The sequence below is a fragment of the Jaculus jaculus genome, chromosome 14, assembly GCF_020740685.1.
Source record: "Jaculus jaculus isolate mJacJac1 chromosome 14, mJacJac1.mat.Y.cur, whole genome shotgun sequence".
Classification (NCBI taxonomy): Eukaryota; Metazoa; Chordata; class Mammalia; order Rodentia; family Dipodidae; genus Jaculus; species Jaculus jaculus.
Window position 1 is genome coordinate 13,936,146 of NC_059115.1, and position 18,572 is coordinate 13,954,717.

The window sequence follows — 18,572 nt, forward strand, 5'->3', positions numbered from 1 at the left end:
CCCTTGTTTCCCGTGCGGGCCCCGGGTCTGGAGGTCATCGAGTTCCGGCTTCTGCCGAGTCCTCACAGTCCTGCGGGCGGCACCCACGCCCGGTCTCTGCTAACCCCCCGGGGCTAACTGCACCCTCTCCTCCCCGCTCCCGCCTCACCACCCCGGGTCCCAGTATCCCTGACGACGGCCGCCCCTGTAAAACCCGGGGCCCGGTTTATTCCAAATTTTCACGTCTCTTTAATTTAAATTCTCTGAATGATGCTCTCTGTCTCACATGGGATGCGGGTGGACAGCTCCCGGCTGAGGAAGGCCGAGCAGGCGGTCTCCGCGGAGGGGGGAACGTGGCCCGGTGCTCCGGTCACGGCGCAGGCCCCAGCAGCGCGGCCCGGCGAGCGGTCGGTCGGCGGGGCAGGGGAGGCGTGCGGGGGCGGCGGCATCACCGCTTGAAGCGGTAGGTGATAGGCAGCAGCAGCTTGCTCTTCTTGAGGGCCTGCACCTTCTTGAGAGTCTCGTCGTCCAGCGCCAGGAAGCAGCGGCGCGAGTACTCGAGCAGGCGCTCCTTGGAGGGGTCGAACTCGCCCACCTCCGCCAGCTTCTCGGGGGCCACGATGAGCAGCTCGGCGATGGGCGTGGTCAGCGCCACGGTGTTGCGGTCCACGCGGTGGTGCTCAAAGGCCCGCGACATGCTCTTCAGCTTCTGGAAGGTGCCCAGGATCTTCTTATAGCGGCAGAGGACCCCGTCGGCGTCCTTCACTGCAGAGCCAGAGTGGCAAGCGGGAGAGGGAACGGGGAGGAGGACAGGAGCGAGGAAGAAAAAACACAGGAGGAGCCACGTACAGGCAAAGAAATGAAAACAGGAGGGAAAGGTGATAGATGGGAGAAAATGAGACAGTTGAATCAGTGGGAGATTGAAGGCAGGCAGTACACCCTATGAAATAAGGAGCTACATGAAGCCAGTAAGTCCCCCGACATCCACCTTAACACATCCTCCCCTCCTGACTTAAAGGGTTATTTTTTTTTTCTGATGGGGAAGGGTCTCTCTAGCCCAGACTGAGCTGGAACTTACTAACTAGTCTCAGGGTGGCCTCAACTCACTCCACCTCCCAAATGCTGGAACTAAAGCCCTCAGCCATCCACTCCTGTAGCCTCCCACAGCTAGTGAGGAAACAGTTGGGCAGCTAAGATAGTACTCGAGATGACCCTGCTAGTGAATGTGAGTGTGGACCAAAACAAAGTAAATCGAGGCCCATCCAGCAAGGCTGGGAGACGGAACTCTGGTCTCTTTACAGGTGGAAGGGCGGGGGCTCTGCAAAAGCCACTGTCCTGAGCGGACACCCATCACATGTACCCCACTCACCTCGCTGCCTCTCCCTGGCCTTGGGTTTTCCAAATCGCCGGCGGCCAGCACCTCCCTTCTGCTTCTGCCTCTTCCTTTCGCTGGCACTGCCTTCTTCAGATGCTCCACTGAGTGAGGAGGCTGCCGACTCGGGGTCTGAGGCCTCTCCCCCAACTCCAGCCCTGCCATCCCCATCAGCCCGCCGTGGCCCAGGCTTCATCCGGCAGTGGTCCTCTGAGGAGAGAGACAAATAGTGAACTGTGACCCTAAATGTCACATCACTGGGGAAGGAGACGAGACAGGATGGCGGGGATGGACTAGAGCACCTAAGGAGACAGGTGGACAGAGTGCAGTATTGGCCCCCTGCCTTGCTGAGTGGTGTGGAGCCAGCTGGGGCCTGGAAAAAGGGAGAGCATTTTCCTAGTCTCCTAAACTTGCCTGAAACAAGACCTAAGAAGGTTCCAACAAAGAGGGGGAGTTGGGGAAATCAAGGTTGGGGGTACTCCAAAAAGTAGAATCAAAACCCAGGGACAGGGCTGCAGAGATGGCTTAGAGGTTAAGGCGCTTGCCTGCAAAGCCGAAGGACCTAGGTGGCACATGCATCTGGAGTTCATTTTCAGTGGCTAGAGGCCCTGGTGAGCCCGTTCTCTCTCTTAAAAAAAAAATAAAACTTAAAAAGAAAAGAAGGGGAAAAATACCCAGGGGCAAATAAGGCTTCTGCTGCGGTGGGAGGGTGGCTGGCAAGCACTAATCACTTTACCTGGACAGGGAGCTCCCTGGGACTGAGACTCCGTGTCCTCCAAAGGACGATCAGGGGGAGTCTAGAGGGCTCTATGTCCAGGGCAGAGTAGTGTCACCCAAGATGGAACCCTCAATGTGAAGAGGGGGACAAGATCCACAACTCCTAGTGGATGTACACACATGTGGGGGAGATGCTGAGTAAAGGTTAATTTCTCCAGAAGGGAAGCCTTGAGCTCTGGGGAATAAGGCAGAAGGAGCAGTCAAAATTGATTAATAAGGCTGGGTGTGATGATGCACACCTTTAATCCCAGCATTCAGGAGGCAGACATAGCAGGGCTGTCTTGGTTGGGTTAAAAGCCAGCCTGAGACTACATAGTGAATTCCAGACCAGTCTGGACTACAGTGGGACTAATACTAAAATAATAGAATAAGCAAAGCAATCAGAAGGGATACCACTGAAGTTGTTAATGACCATGAGTTAGAGCCAGGTGAAATTGGGGAGTTGCCTAGAACCCTGAAGCAGGGTTTACAGCACAACAGGTTTTGAAATGGAAGAAGTATTAGTTAGCCAAGGTATGGGACAGAGTGGGTGGGAAGACAAGCCCCTGAACTACTCAGTCTGGGGAACCTCGAGGAAGAAGGTGGATGAATGCAGCCTTCAAGAGACAAAGCTGGATTTTTTTAAGAGACAAAGTTGGGGTGTAGGCAAGGCACCCCATGAGGGCCTACCAGCAAGGAGGTACTGGCACCTTTCCCCCTAAAGAGTAGAACAAGGAATCCAGTCTGAGATTCCAGAAGGAGAGGCTCCAGGTTGCTGGACTAAAAGATGGTAGGTTACGATCATAAGGAAATGGTTAGGGGTCAAGATGCCAATTGCCGGCTGAACCAACCCAACAGTAGGGTTTGGAGTCTGGCTGCCAGGAGGAACTGTCCGTGCCCGTTCCCCCACCTGAATCCATCCGGGCAGAGGAAATGAACTTGTCCAGCTGACACCGCAAAAAGTCCCTTTCCTCCTCCAGGTCCTCGATGCGCTTCTGCAGCCAGGAATTCCTCTCCAGGGCCATGTGCAGCTGGGCCTTGATACCGTTCATGAGGGCCTGGGTGGGAGAGGCAGCCTCTGCAGGCTCTAGGAACAGCAGGGAGAGTGCCAGTCCTGGGTCATGCCCCAGGACCAGACGGCACCCCCAGCTGACTCCTTCCCCTCCTCGCTCCTCATCTCACCCTCAAAGTTTCTCCGAGACGGACTCAGGCTGTAGAAGATCTGTGGGTCTAAGTGGGGAGCCTCTTCGAAGGGGATGGAAATCTCAAAGGTCTCTTCATCCTTCACTGGAAAGACGATGCCCAGCATAGGTCACTCCAGAAGCAGCCTGGACTTCTCAAACACCCCCGCCCATAGCTACCCAGGAGTAGAGGGGACAAGGATGGCAGGCCAGGGGGGAGGGTCAGGGTCCTCACTTGTACGCCTACGGCTACTTCGGTCAGTCATAGTAAGGCGAGCTTCCTGTAGACCAGCAGCTGAGCGCCTGAGGGGCACTGGATAGAAACAGTCACCACAAATGGGGTCAGTCCCCAGGCAGGTAGGGTACCTAATCACTGATGAGGGAACTCGGGTCTGAGGACGACAAGGACCCAGACTCCAGCACTGACACTGAGTTTCAAATTCCTGGAGCGAGAACGAGGGGGGCTGAGGACCCGGACTCTGATGGTGAGAAAGGTGCCGGACTCCTACATTTTTTTTGGTTCTTCATGTAATCAACCAAGCAGGGACACTCTGGCCTGAATGGGGACCCTCCTGGCGGGCCACCTCCCAGCCAAAATTAGACATAGTGCAGTGGGGAAACCGCCCCAACTTCCAGGCATTGGGTTGAAGGGGGGAATCCAGCCGGAAAGCACAGCTTCCCCCACCCTGGACCTCCCACTCCTCCCCCCACCTCGCAGTCGCGAGGGCTAGCAGGGTCCCCTCTCCGGCGGTGGGGGCTGGGCGCGTGCGCAGTGCGGGGGAGGTCACGCGTGGGCATGCGCCCCCGCCCTTTGTCCCACGAGTGGGAGGGGTGAGCGTGGCAAAGCCTTCCAGCAGAGGCACACAGCAGCAGGCCGGGGGGGTCAAGAGTGACCACCATCCCCCCCATGGATACCCAGGGCCCTCCGCGCTCACCCACCCGCGCGCGGACTCCAGCCCAGGGTCCGACCGCAGCGGCGCCCATACCCATTCCCAGCGTTGGGGAGCGTCTGCAAAGTGCCACGGGATGCGGAGAGAAGAGCCCACCCACCAGCAAGCGGGCACACACCGGCAGAGGAGGACGAGTCTCGGAAATGGGCGGCGGGGCGGGCAGGGACCCGGGCACTCGCCTAGTCCAGCCGGTTTGGCGAGCATCCAGGAGTCTAGAAGCTCAGGTGAGACCGGCCGTTCGCGCGCAGATCAGGGCTGCACTTGCGCGATGGCCCCTCGCAGCCCCCCCCCTCCCCCCCCCCCGCCGCCTGCGCGCCCTACCCAAAACCTAAGCAGGGAACGTCACAAAATTCTCATCCTACGGAGCTTGCGCGGCTCCGGGGGTCCTCCAAGTGGAGGCTATGTTCTCGGTGTGCCCAGAACAGTGGGGCGAGGGTGTGAGGCAGTAAAGAAAGTTGAATTCCCTTTTAATAATTTCTTCAGACAGGCTGGTATCCCTCCTCCCAACACTGGTCCCGTATCTCTCAACCAGTCTCCTCCCCAACGTTTCCAGGGATATGGGGACTCTGGATGTAGGAGCTAGTTGGGTTATGTAGCAGTTACTCCCCAGAAATGATGAACAGTCCCCACTATAGCTGGCTATGGAGCACAGCTAGACCGGACCTGGCCACTTCTAGTTCTCCCTGACCTCAGTTTACTCGCCTGTTATAGGAAAATCACAGTCCCCTCCCAGGAGGTTCTCGGTTGAGGATGCGGTGACATCCACCAAAAGTCAGCCTGGGCCAGGCCACACTTGGAGCTCAAGATTCAGTTGCTGGCTGGGCGTGGCGACTCACACCTTTACTTCTGGCACTTGGGAGGCAAAGGTGGGCGGATGTTGGAGGGCCAGCCTGGAACTAGACTGAGTTCCAGAAGGAGGAGATCCAAGTGTTGTTATGTGAGGTCAGAAGGTGGGAAGAAACACAGCCTAGAGGACACTTTCCAGTCGGGCGTATTAGTTCTGCCACCCCAAGTGGTGCTAGTGGAAAGGAGGCCCAAGAGTGCCTGGCACAAAGTAGGCAGTAAAAACGCACTCTGAAACTCTGAAGGTAGCTGGTTATTAAGCCTACAGCTCAGTTCTGCCTGGCTCCCCGATGGGCAGGCACGAAGCACCGGGCTCTGGGATTCTGAAGACCGGATAACACTTTACCCCTGTGGGGAGATTGACTTGACTCAAGGAAACCAGCCCCTTCTCCTACTTCACTTAGAAGTAGACTGCAGGCTAGGTCAGAAAGCCCAGGGGAGCCACCTGCCCTAGATTAGTGGTTTTCAAACTACAGGTTTATAGGAAGAAGAGAGTTTTATATAAAAGCATGGACACTATTATTTTATTTATTAGTTTTTCTAGATTTAAAAGGCCAAAAGAGCAGGACATGGTGGTGCAGGCCTTTAATCACAGTGCTCAAGAAGCAGAAGTAGAATTGCTCTGAGTTCAAGGCCAGCCTGAGACTACAGCGATTCAGGTCAGCCTGAGCTAGAGTGAGACTCTGCCTTGGAAAAATTAAAATAAATAAATAAAAATAAAATAAAGCCAAAAGAGGTCTTTTTGGCTGTTCACTTCTGAACTTCCAGGTTCCTGTTCTGGTAAACCCCCACCTCCACGTGGTCCCAGGGATACAAGGCAGGGGAGAGCCTACTCCTACAGGGGTTTTACCCGCTCTCACTTCACTCCTGGTGAGAGCTCGCTATACTTCCTCCTCTTTCTTTCTCTTAATTTAATAGTCTCTATATGGCTGCAGAAATGGCTTGGCAGTTAAGGTATTTGCCTGCAAAGCCAAAGGACCCAGGTTCAATTCCCCAGTACCCACGCTAGCCAAGTGGCACAAGCATTTGGAGTTCATCTGCAGTCTCTCCCTTTATGTCTGTCAAATAAATAAATAAATAAATTTAAATCCTTTAAAAAAATAAATTATCTATAAATCTTAGCTGGGTGTGATGATACATCTTTAATCCCAGCACTCTTGGGAGGCAGAGGTAGGTGGATTGCTGTGAGTTTGAGGCCACCCTGAGACTACATAGTGAATTCCAGGTCAGCCTGGGCTAAAGCAAGACCCTACCTTGAAAAAAAAAAAAAGTTGGGGGTGGTGGCATACATCTTTAATCCCAGCACTCGGGAGGCAGAGGCAGGAGGATCGCCATGAGTCCAAGGCCACCCTGAGACTACATAGTGAGTTCCAGGTCAGCCTGGACTAGCTTGAGACCCTACCTCGAAAGAAAAAAAAAAAAAAAAACGAAGATCAGCATGATGGCACACACCTTCAATCCCAGAACTCTGGAGGCAGAGGTAGGAGTACTACTGTGAGTTCAAGGCCAGCCTGAGAATACACAGTGAATAGTGAATTCCAGATCAGCCTGGGCTAGAGCCTCAAAAAAAAAAAAAAGGAAAACGTCAAAAGACTATAGTGTCCTATACACACACAAAAGGGCAGTCCATGTATTTGTATTCTGGGTTGTCCTACAAAATGGAACAGTGGAGGGATACTGAAACAATGGGGGGGGGGAATCAAACACATTCCCACATATTCAGGGGCTGAGGCAGAAGAGATAGACTTTCCCATTCCCTAGCCAGGCCAGCCAAGGTCTGCCTTCTAGGTGGTGAGCAGCGACCAAAAACATTTCTACAGAGATGTCTCCAAAAACAAGTGTTGAGGGTGTGGAAAATGTGTTTATTGGACCAGAGCCCTGGTTGGTGGTGGGAGGCAGAGCTGGGCCGGGCCTCCAGTATTAGACTAGAGGGCAATCCCGACAGTTCCCAGCCCATGGTGCTCTCTGCTCCTCTAGTCAGAGCACCAGGGCAATACCGCAGGTCTTCAAGGCTGTAGGGCTGTGTTCTGTGTGAGGCTCATCCTTATCACAATTCCAGAGCATTAGGATGCCTCGCTGGCTCAGACTTCTCCAGGCAGAGCTCACTTCCAGGAGGCCGACCCAGGGCTCCAAAAACCAGTCTTGCAGCTCAGGCCAGTGTATGAGACTTTAAGGAGTCCCAAGTCCCATTGTCCCTGGGGTAGCACGGAGGGCAGATGGATGTTTCTACCGGGCATGCTTCTGCGGTGTTCTTCTTGGAGCAGAGCAGGCAATGGAAGCACTGGAACCGGCGCTCCCAGGAGTGCGCGTGGTTTGCTTGACTAGCTCCCAGGCATCCCGGAAGCGGAGGGAGCAGGGCGGGCAGCTTCAGAGAAGCCTCCCACCAACCCCGCGAATAGGAGTGGGGGCGCTCCAAGTAGCTGGCCCGCTTGAAAGCTTTCACACAGGGCTTCACCTCCGAGTTCGTAATATTGTGTCGCTGTAGGTGAGACTTACACGCAAACACCCTAGAGCACACTGGGCAGCTATGACACTTTTTCTTTTTCTGGGCTGAAGTCCCATCAGATCAGGGCTTCCTCGGCGATCTCTCACCCACCAGCACTGTATAGAGGACACCCTAGGTGTCAATGAGAAGATAGTGGTTGGGCCTCGGAGGAGATGAAGTTTGGGGAAATCCGGTAGAGGAGGAAAGTCCAGGATCTGGGAATCCCTCTGCCCGAGGAAGAGAGGCCTCCATGGGCTCAAAAGAGGCAAGAGCCAGGGGCTGGGAGCTGGGAGAGGCGCCAGAATCCGTGGAGATGGCTGAAGCCTGGTAGGTAGGAGAGAGGACCACAGAACCGTGGAATCCGATCTTATGTACTCTGCCCACATTCTACATGGCCCCAGCTGCCTGGTCTCACTAATGCATCTGCCCGCATATGGACTCTGGCGCTCTATAAGGCCGTGTGTGTGTGGGGGGGGGGGGTTGTCTCCTGTGTTCCATCATCCACGGTATTCATAAGACCTCGCTCCCCTTCCCCCGTGTGACCCTCCGGGACCCCCGCGCTCAGGCCCCGGCCTGGGTTTAGGGGCGAGTCCATCCTCTACGACCCCGGCACAAATCTCTGGATCATCTTGGAGCAAGCTCTCGCACAGAGTCCACTCTGGACGCCACCCTCATGGGCCTCGCAGGTGCCCGGGCCCGCTAGAATCTCCGCCTCTGGTGTAGCAGCCTGTCGGGTCCGGGCGGCCCCACGTTACGCGCAGTTGCAGACCGTGGAAGGACAGAGACCCCGGTAATCCCTAAGCGTTGACGGTGCCAGGTAAAGGGAGCGAGGACCCACGGAGGGAAGGAGGGTGGGGGTCGGGCGGGGAATGGGGGGAGGACGGTAAAGGCAGGGCACCTTGGGTCTACGGGAAACTGCTCCGGCCGGAAACATATTAAGAGCAGGAGGTTCCACGTCTGCTTAGCGGTCTGGTCCCCAGTCTTCACCCAATACAGAACACACGGCAAGAAGAGCCTAAACATGGAGTGTGGAATGTTTATTGAGGAACGAATAGGGGAATCAGAGGCATAAGAGGGAAGTAAAGAAATGAACCAGGCCATGCTCCCTTTGCCACGCCTTCCACACACACATTTGCTCAGAGAGGCCGCATCGCCGGCAACGGCTCCCACATAGCACAGTTGGACTGGAGCCCACGTCCAGCCGGCTCCCAGGCCCGAAGGGGGACAGATAACTTTGGTCTACATCACACAGCTAGACAGGAGGGGACAGCGGGGGTGCGGGGAGAAGAAAGAAAAAAAAAAAGAAAGATGCTTGTCTTTGGGGGTAGATGGGGAAAACCGAGGCCCAAGGGTAAGGCAGTAACCTCGGAGGAACCGAGAACAATGTGTGGGGTGACGCTGTGTGGGGTGAGACATGGTGCCACCCCGGCAGGGCGGGGCGGGGGCTCAGTGCAGGCGCACGTGCTGCGCCAGCTCCGAGGCGTCCTGGAAGCGGCGCGGACACAGCGGGCAGGTGTGCGGCGGGCCGGCGCGCGCGCGGTGCGTGGCTCGGTGCCGCGACAGGTGGCTGGAGCGCTTGAAGGCCTTGCCACAGGCGCCGCACGTAAAGGGCTTGAGGTCCGAGTGCGACACGCGGTGGCTCTGCAGCCTCAGGGGGCTGGCAAAGACACGGGCGCACTCCGGGCAGCTGTAGCCCTTGCGGGGAACGGGTTCTCCCGGGGTCGCCTCGCGCTGCGGCGGGCCCCGAGGCTCCTCCTCCAGCTGCACCGTGTACGTGTAGGGTACCCCGTTGGCGTCGATGAGCAGGTGGCGGCCTAGCCGTGGTGGCCGAGGCCCCGCCGCCGAGGACGAAGTGGAGGAGGGACCTTCCGCCTTGGGGAAAGGGGGAGTTTTGGGGGGCGGTGGGTCCATGACCTCCGGAGAGGCGGACCGAGGGTGGGGTGTCCGCGGCGGCAGCAGCAGCATCTGGAGCAGCAGCTGGGAGCGGCGGAGGGGAGAAAAGTTTAAATCAACTCTTCCTTTCAGAAAAAGAACCTTAACAAAGGTGTGTATCCCTCCCATCTCCCCCACCCCCTTCTCTGCGCCAGACTCTGACTCTGCCCCGCTGACCTATCTCCCTACAAAAATCAAAGCTGAAGCCGGGCCTGGTGGCGCACGCCTTTAATCCCAGCACTCGGGAGGAAGAGGTAGGAGGATCGCCGTGAGTTCGAGGCCACCCTGAGCCTACAGAGTGAATTCCAGGTCATCCTGGGCTAGAGGGAGACCCTACCTTGAAAAACCAAAATAATAATAAAACCAAAACTGCTTCCAGTCCCGGTCCCAGGGACGCCTCCATCCTGGGATCCTCGCTTAGCACTTGGGGAGTCAGGTCCCGCGGATATCCTCCTCCCGTCCACTCCCCAAGTCCGTTTTTTTCTTGTGACTTGGCTCCTCTAACACCGAGGGCTCTCATGGCCTCCGGGATTTCTCCCGTCTATCTTTTACCCTCTCCACTGCTCAACTCCAGCTCTGGCTGGGTCTTTTATCCTAGGTCTGGCAAAAGTCTTGGAAGAAACCTCTAGGTCTCCACCTTAGATGACCCCCAAACACACCCAGGAGGTCCTCATTTCCCCTGACATTATGACCTCTCATTTGCTGCCTGAAGCTGTTCCTGAACTTGGCACCGCGGTCTCGCCATTCTCTTCCCCGCTTGGAGTCCATCCTTTCCACTGGGATCCTCAATACCCAATCCCTACCCCCCTTTTTTTCGAGGAAGGAGCTCACTGTAGCCCAGGTTGACATGGAAGTAGTTCCCTTTCTCTGACAGCCCAGGGCTGGCCTTGAACTCAGTGTGATCCTCTTACCTCAGCTTCCCAGAGTTCTAGGATTATAGGCATGCGCCACCATGCCCGGCTATGTCCCCACAAAAACCCCACAAACCCCTTTCCCCCGAGGTAGAGTTTCGCTCTAGCCCAGGTTGACTTGGAATTTACTCTGTAGTCCCAGGGTGGCCTCGAACTCACGGAGATCCTCCTACCTCTGCTTCCCAAGTGCTGGGAATAAAGGTGTGCGCCACCACGCCCAGCTACATCCCCACACCCTTCCGGTAACATTTCATTCCCCACTGTAAATGGCACTGACACCTTAGTCTCTCTACCCTCGGGGCCTCCTTTGGAGACCCTCGGGCAGGCGGGACTTTGGGGGGGGGTGTCCCTTTTCCACACCATCTCTCCTGAGCCCTCTACACTCCTTCTTAGAAGCGTGTCTATTTCTCCTTCCCCCTTCATATCTCCATCCCTCCCTTCCCGAGTTACAGTGGCCATGGACCATGGACCGTATGCTTTGTGATGTTCCGGCAGCCTTGGTCCCGTGCACCCCGGCGCCCTACGCCCCCGTCCTGTTAGTTACACACACACGCGCGCACACACACACACACACATCCGAGTCTTCCTACTCCCCACGTTTTCATCAGGCGCCCTGACACCCGTATTCCCCTCCAGTCCGCGCACCGGTACCCAGCGTAGCGGTCCCCGCCTCACCGCCCCCAGCCCAGCCGGCCTCGCGCCATCGCCAAGAAGCCAGGCTCCTCCCTCCATCCCGGCCCCCGTACCCGGTGCAGCAGCCTCTCGGGTCCGGGGGGGAGGGGAGAGAGCGGGCCGAGGTCCCAGGCGGACCTGGGCTTGCCTTGGCGAGCGCCGAGGCAGGACCGAGCTTCCGGGTAGTTCCGGGCCGGCGGCGGCGCCGGGGACTCGGGTCCAGGGGGCGGGGGTTGGGGGGGCGCGGGGGAGCGAGGGGCGGCGGCGTCCCTGAGAAAGAACGCCGGTCGGAAACCAGTGCTCTACGCACAATAGTTCCGCCGTCTGCGTCGCCCCTCTGGTGGGAGCGTGCCTTGGGGAGAGAGGGTAGGGTAGGGTGGGGTGGGGTGGGCAGGGAGAACGACCTCCTAAAGAACCGTCGCTCTGGCAAGGATGGCAGCGTACTGGAGCTAACGAAGATGGAGACGTGCAAACATCCTGCAAGGAATTGAGGTGCACAGCTTGTCCTCTTGCAGAGACAGTCAAGACAGAGAACTAAAGAAGGGAATGTTTCTTGTTGTTGAGCAAAATGAGATCCAGAAGTCAGCTGTTTGCTGTCCTGTGACATGGCCATCATTATCTCATCTCCAAAGTGGGGAGACCGAGGCCCAAAGAAGACGTTGCTACCTAAGATGAGGTGTGAGTCCTGGAGGGATGGCTTAGCGATTAAGGCACTTGCCTGCAAAGCCAAAGGACGGCGGTTCAGTTCGCCAGTGCCCACATAAAGCTAGCCGCACAAGGTGGTGCATGCGTCTGAAGTTCGTTTGCAATGCCTTGAGACTCTGTCGCACCAAACACCTACATACATGTGCCCACACACATATGAACATGGATATACACATGAACACACCCCACACAACAAAAACATTGCTGGGCATAGTGGTCCACGCCCTAATCCCAGCACACTTAAGGTGGAAATAGAAGGATCACTGTGAATTCAAGGCCAGCCCTCAACTACACAGTGAATTCCAGATCAGTCTGGGAAAGAGTGAGACCCTGCCTCGAAGAAAAAACTAATAAATACATAAATTTTTATGAGGGAGGCCCTCACTCTATCCCAGGCTGACCTAGAACTCATTCTGTAGCCCAGGCTGACCTCAAACCTATGGTGATCTTCCTACCTCAACCTCCCAAGTGCTGGGGTTAAAGATATGTGCACCACCACACTGGGATCAAAATACATATTTAAGAAAATATGACGCTTAAGTCTTTAGTTGCAACACTTATGAGGTTGAAGTAGGAAGATTGTTATGAGTTTGAGTCCATCCTGGGCTACAGAGTAAGTTCCAGGTCAGCCTGGGAATAAGACACTGCCAAAAGAAAAGAAGGGCCAGGCATGGTAGTACACGCCTTTAATCCCAGCACTTGGGAGGCGGATTGCCATGAGTTCAAGGCCACCCTGAGACTATAGAGTGAATTCCAGCTGAGCCTGAGCTACAGTGAGACCCTACCTCAAGAAAAAAAAAAAAAAAAGGAAGGAAGGAAAGAGAGTAAGGGGGAAAGAAAGAGAAGGAGCCAGGCATCGCTTCACACTTTTACTTCCAGCACTTGGGAAACTGAGGTAGGAGGATCACAGTGAGTTCAAGCAAACTTGGGCAAGAGAGAAAATTCCAGGTGAGTGTGGACTAGAAGATTATTATGAGTTTGAGTCCATCCTGAGCTACAGAGTAAGTTCCAGGTCAGCCTGGGCTAGAATGAGACACTGCCAAAAGAAAATAAAAGAAGGGCCAGGTGTGGTGGTGCCTGCCTTTAATCCCAGCACTCGGGATACAGAGGTTGGAGGATTGCTGTGAGTTCGAGGCCACCATGAGACGACAGAGTGAATTCCAGGGCAGCTTGAGCTAGAGTGAGTCCCTACCCTGAAAAACCAAAATAGGAAAGAAAGAAAATGAAAGAAGGAGAGGAGAGAAGGACGGGAAGAAGGGAGAGAGGATGAAAGGAAGGCTGGGATACAGCTTAGCGGTTAAAGTTATTTTCTTATAAATCCCAGGGCTTAATTACTCAGCCATCTACATAAAGCTAAGCGGATATTTATTTGAAACAACAAGAGACCCTGGCATGCAGCATGTGCATACACACATAAAAAAAAAAAAAAGGGCTGGAGAGATGGCTTAGTGGTTGAGCGCTTGCCTGTGAAGCCTAAGGACCCCGGTTCGAAGCTCGATTCCCCAGGACCCACGTTAGCCAGGTGCACACGGGGGCGCACGCGTCTGGAGTTCATTTGCAGTGGCTGGAGGCCCTGGCGTGCCCATTCTCTCTGTCTCTCTCTCTCTGGATTTCTCACGCTGTCTGTCGCTCTCAAATAAATAAATAAAAATAAATTTTAAAAATCATTAATAAATAAAGGAATAAAAATATTTTTAAAAAGTTGTTAGAGAGGGAGGGAAAAGGAAGGAGGGGGGAACCAGCTGGTTGTCATGCACGGAATTTTTTTTCTTTCAAATTTTTATTAACAACTTCCATGATTATAAAAAAAAAAAATACCCCATGGTAATACCCTCCCTCCCCCACACTTTCCCCTTTGAAACTTCTTTCTCCATCACACTCCCTCCCCTTCTCATCATGCAAGGACTTTGACAAAGGAATCCCCTAGGCCTTATGGGGGCGACAAAGTTCAAAATATTCATTAACCACTAAAGACACATTCACCATCATTAGGAAATCTGCCTAAGCAAAGATTAGGATTCCAAAGGAGAACATCATTTCATTTCTAAAATTCAGACACGACTTTTCCCACAGGAGAAAACTGACTTGGGGCATGCATTTAATCACAGCATTGGGGAGGCAAAGGTAGGAGGATCGCTGTGAGTTCAAGGCCACCCTGAGACTCCATAGTGAATCCCAGGTCAGCCTGGGCTAGAGTGAGACCCTACCTCGAAAAAAAAAAAAAAAAAAGAGGAACCTAAAAAAAATAGACTGTACCAGGTCCAGTTGAGAAGAAGACTGTAACTGTTTGTGTTCTTGTTCAGAATAGGCTTCTTCAGCCAGGGATGTTTAAGGGAGGATACTCAGATGGTCTCTGGTCCTGTAAGTCCATCTAGGCTAAGGGGAGTACATCAATCAGGGAAGAGTACCAAACTTAATGAGGCCAAATGCCTGTTTGCCTTCTTTATTGCAGACCAGCTTTAGAGATAGTTATTAACTCTTTAGTTCCTTTTAGTTTTCAGGGAAGGCTATTAATTCTTCACTCACAAAGGTGAGGCAAGTGCAAGGTCACACATACCCACTAAGAGGTGCAAGCATCTGGAGTTCTATTGCAGTGGCTTAGGCCCTGGCACACCAATTCTCCTTCTCTCTCTCTCAAACAAAACAGGAGGGGCTGGAGGGATGGTTTAACTGGTGTTTGCCTGTGAGGTCTAAGGACCGCAGTTTGATTCTCCAGTACCTATGTAAGCCAGATGCAGAAGGGGCACATGTGTCTGGAGTTCCTTTGCAGTGACTGGAGGTCCTGTTGCACCCATTCTATTTGTGCCCCCCAAAATAAATAATTTTTTTAATAAAAATAGGGAAAGACTTATTGAGATGGGGAGGGGATATGATGGAGAATGGAATTTCAAAGGAAAAAGGGGGTGAGGGAGGACATTACCATGGGATATTTTTTATAATCATGGAAAATGTTTTTAAAAATTGAGAAAAAAAAATATATAAATAAATAAATAAAAAGAGGGCTGGAGGGATAGCTTAGTGGCTAAGGCACTTGCCTGTGAACCTTAAGGACCCAAGCTCAATTCCCCAGATCCTATGTGAGCCAGATGAACATGGTGGTGCATGCATCTGGAGTTCATTTTAAGTGGCTAGAGGCCCTAGTGCACCTGTTCTCTCTCTCTCCCTATCTCTCTCTATGAAAGAAAGAAAGAAGGAAGGGAGAGAGAGAGAGAAAGAGAGGGGTCATGTTTTGGAGGAGACTGCTTTGAAAGAAAAATAAACAAATAAACCCAGATAGGTTACACAGGGAAAGGTTAGTCCAGGCAACAGGAACAGCCCAAGACTTAACACTTGCAGGTGTGAAAGTGTGAGGGTGTTCAGTGAGGTGTGTCATGTTGCATTTGACCAGAGCACAAAGTGGTGACAGATGAAGCAGGACAGCTTGGCTGGTATTGCCTCAGGAAGAGCCTCAAATTCCAGGATGAAGGGTTTGGGGGTGTGCTCAGTGGCAGAACTCATGTCTAGCATGCCTGACACATCTGGGATCAATCTCATAGTGGGGGAGGCGGAGAATCCTAGCTGGGGAGTTGAAACTCTTGATTGCTGAGTTTGCTGTGGAAGGGGTTTGAGCTGGGAAAGAACCGGATCTAGTCTTAATTTTGGAAGGATCTTGGAAGCTAGGTATGGTGACACATGCCTGTAATTTCAGCAATTGGGAGACTGAGAGAATGATCACAGTTTCAAGGCCAGCCTTGGGTTAGTGAGTTCAAGAGCAGCCTGGCCTATACAATGCTATCTCAAAAAAGGAATGAAAAGGGCTGGAGAGATGGCTTAGCGATTAAGGGGTGTGCCTGCAAAGCCAAAGGACACAGGCTCGATTCCTTAGGATCCACATAAAACAGATGCACATGGTGACACATACATCTGGAGCTCGTTTGCAGTGTCTGGAGGCCCTGGCCCACTTTTTCTATCTGCCTTTCCCTCTCAGCTTCTTTCTCTCCCTCTCAGCTTAAATAAAACAAATGGAAAGAAAAAAAGGGGGAGGTAGAGGAAGAAGAAAGAGGGGAGAGAAGGGAAAGGAGGTTAATGGTGACCACGTAAGAAAGAATAAAATATGAGTTGCTAGAACTTTAAAAAAAAAACTTTTAATTAATTTATTTATTTTGTTTTTCGAGGTAGGGTCTCACTTTAGCCCAGGCTAACCTGGAATTTACTATATAGTCTCAGGGTGGCCTCGAACTCAGGGTGATCTCCTACCTCTCTGCCCCCAAGTGCTGGGATTAAAGGCGTGCACCACCATGCCTGACTATAAATTGTAATCTCAGATTTTAAAAAAATATACAAGTGCTTGGTTTTAAGGCCATGAAGAATTTCAGAGCCGCAGAAAGTATTTCAAAGTGTGAAAACAATACCTGCGCTTGTTCGCTGTCCAAAGTACTTAATTTTATTGCATAAAGAATCTTTTCCTTTACAGAATCTTTTGTTTTACGAGTGACAAGCAGGACGCACAGAAAGGGACTTCACAGCCCAAGAGCCACCCTGGTAGCGATGGCTGCAAGATAAACGTCTCTCCGTCCCCCAACAACCCCATCCTTCCATCCAGGGAATCCTTATAGATCGGTCTGGCTCAGGGCCTAATGCCCTTCTCCACACCTCCCGCACCCCCAGGCAACAATTGACCTTCTAGCCGACGCCAGCCTTTCCGTGGTTCTCTTCTGACCCATCTAGCCACACGCTTCCACTCGTTTGCTTCCCACCCTGACCCTTCTATCGGCCACCGATCTCTCTATGATGGCCCCGCTGACCCTCCTACAAGCCCGTGGAGGAGCGACGTCAGGCAAGAGTGGGTTAGGGACTCTGGGCGGAAGTCGCGCGTTGTGGTCTTGGTAAAAGATTCCGACTGGAAACAAGGCTCAAACACAAGAAAGATCCACTACATTGCCTTGGACCCCGCCCACCTCTCTGATGTAGGGGGCGCCTAGTCCCCAAAAGAGTACTCTCCAGAGGACTTTGCTGTTTTTCTCTTCCCTCTTCTTTCTCTCTCTCTCTTTTTTAATTTTAATTTTTTAGAGACAAATGGCACGCCCAGTGCCTCAGCCACTGCAAGCGAACTCCAGAGGCATGCACCACCATGTGCATATCTGACTTATGTGGTTCTCGGAAAATCGAATCTGGGTCCTTAGACTTGGTAGGCAAGCATCTTAACCGCTGAGCCATCTCTCCAACCCCGCTCTTCTATTTCTTTTTGCTTTTCGAGGTAGGGTCTCGCTCTAGCCCAGGCTAACCTGGAATTTACTATGTAGTCTCTTTGGCCTCAAACTCCTGCAATCCTGCTTACTTTGCCTTCCAAGTGCTGGGATTAAAACTGTGCGCCACCATGCGCAGCTACCCTCATATTTTAAAAAGAATGTTTATTTGCAAGCAGAGACAGACACACAGAAAGAGACGGAGAGAATGGGTGTACCAGGCCCTCTAGTCACTGCAAACAAACTCCAGATGCATGTACCACTTTGTGCATCTGCCTTTACGTGGGTACTAGGGAATCAAACTCTGGTCATTTGTTGTTGTTGTTTTTTTTTTGTTTGTTTGTTTGTTTTGTTTTATATTTGAGAGCAACAGAGAGAGAAAGAGGGAGGGAGAGAGGGAGGGAGAGAGGGAGGGAGAGAGGGGGAGAGAGAGAGAGAGAGAGAGAATGAATGAGAATGGGCGCGCCAGGGCCGCCAGCCACTGCAAACAAACTCCAGACGCGTGTGCCCCCTTGTACATATGGCTAACGTAGGTCCTGGGGAATCAAGCCTCGAACCGGGGTCCTTAGGCTTCACAGGCAAGCGCTTAACCACTAAGCCATCTCTCCAGCCCTGGTCATTTGGTTTTGCAGGCCACTTCCTTAACAGCTGAGCAATCTCTCCAGCCCCCCACCCCATCATTTTTTCCCCTGCTATTATGCAGGTCTTGTGTAGATAGTGTCAGCCACTCTGAGGTCATGAATATCAAGGCTGCTGAGTGTCTGGAAGACAGCATTATAGCAACCCTCCCCTTCCTTTGGCTTTTACATTCTTTCCACCACCTCTTTTGCAAAGGTCGCTAAGCTTTGGAGTGTGTAATAGAGATATCTCAGTGCTGAACACTTCACTGTCACTTCTCAGAACTATGGTTAGTTTGAGTCACCACAGTTGTCAACACATGTTGAGTGTCAAGTTGGTTGCCAATATATATATATATTATTTTGGTTGCCAATATTTTTGTTTCAAGATAGGTACTAGCAGGAAAGCTTATAAAGTCACCAGCAGAGGGCCCCACAATCAAGTTCCAGTCTGAATCCCAGCAAATAATACTCTTCTGTAAAAGTAGGTGGGACTACATGGTGAATTCCAGATCAGCCTGGGCTAGAGCAAGAACCAAGCTGGGGGAGGGTGGAAGTAGATGAGGGGCTGAAGTGATGACTTAGCAGTTAAGGTGTTTACCTAAGAACCCAGGTTCGATTCCCCAGGACTGGATACACAAGGTGGCACATGCATTTGGAGTTCCTTTGCAGTGGCTAGAAGCCTTGACACACCCATTTTCTCTATCTGCCTCTCTCTCTCAAATAAATAAAGCTGGGCGAGGTGGCACACGCCTTTAATACCAGCATTCGGAGAAGCAGAGGTAGAAGATTGCCTCAAATTCAAGGCCACCCTGAGATACATAGTGAATTCCAGGCCAGCCTAGCTAGAACAAGACCCTACCTTGAGAAACCAAAATGAATAAATAAAAGTTAAAGACACTTGCTTACAATGTCAGGCCCTGGTTCAATTCTCCAGTAAAGCC

General features: G+C 52.7%; 2 protein-coding genes across 9 annotated transcripts; both read right to left on the bottom strand.

Moving 5' to 3' along the window:
• Window positions 1–204: 204 nt before the first annotated feature.
• On the bottom strand, window positions 205–4,493 carry Ccdc106 (coiled-coil domain containing 106). 6 transcript variants are annotated; one of them, XM_045133436.1, is made up of 6 exons: window positions 4,357–4,493; window positions 3,524–3,601; window positions 3,290–3,394; window positions 3,018–3,194; window positions 1,349–1,561; window positions 205–744 (listed from the first exon to the last, which is right to left on the bottom strand). In XM_045133436.1, exons 2-6 carry the CDS (start codon window positions 3,552–3,554, stop codon window positions 428–430), a joined length of 843 nt encoding a protein of 280 aa, XP_044989371.1. In that variant the 5' UTR covers window positions 3,555–3,601; window positions 4,357–4,493; the 3' UTR covers window positions 205–427. The 6 variants fall into 6 exon arrangements, with proteins under 6 accessions (XP_044989371.1, XP_044989372.1, XP_044989369.1 ...); XM_045133437.1 differs by having other exon boundaries at window positions 4,339–4,488; XM_045133434.1 differs by having other exon boundaries at window positions 4,275–4,479.
• A 4,095-nt stretch (window positions 4,494–8,588) lies between these two features.
• Window positions 8,589–11,307, bottom strand: LOC101606847 (zinc finger protein 580). 3 transcript variants are annotated; one of them, XM_045134000.1, is made up of 2 exons: window positions 11,156–11,307; window positions 8,589–9,543 (listed from the first exon to the last, which is right to left on the bottom strand). In XM_045134000.1, the coding sequence occupies exon 2, from the start codon at window positions 9,529–9,531 to the stop codon at window positions 9,013–9,015; it is 519 nt and encodes a 172-aa protein (XP_044989935.1). In that variant the 5' UTR covers window positions 9,532–9,543; window positions 11,156–11,307; the 3' UTR covers window positions 8,589–9,012. The 3 variants fall into 3 exon arrangements, with proteins under 3 accessions (XP_044989935.1, XP_044989937.1, XP_044989936.1); XM_045134002.1 differs by having other exon boundaries at window positions 11,220–11,294; XM_045134001.1 differs by lacking the exon at window positions 11,156–11,307 and adding an exon at window positions 11,055–11,104.
• Window positions 11,308–18,572: the final 7,265 nt, after the last annotated feature.

Excerpts from the sequence above, each read along its gene's own strand:
- Ccdc106 (XM_045133434.1), bottom strand. Across the intron at positions 3,395-3,523 it reads AAGTAGCCGTAGGCGTACAA|TGAAGGATGAAGAGACCTTT; the intron begins GTGAGGACCCTG and ends TCGTCTTTCCAG. Across the intron at positions 745-1,348 it reads GGCCAGGGAGAGGCAGCGAG|TGAAGGACGCCGACGGGGTC; the intron begins GTGAGTGGGGTA and ends CTGGCTCTGCAG.
- LOC101606847 (XM_045134000.1), bottom strand. The coding sequence starts at position 9,531 with ATGCTGCTGCTGCCGCCGCGGACACCCCACCCTCGGTCCGCCTCTCCG.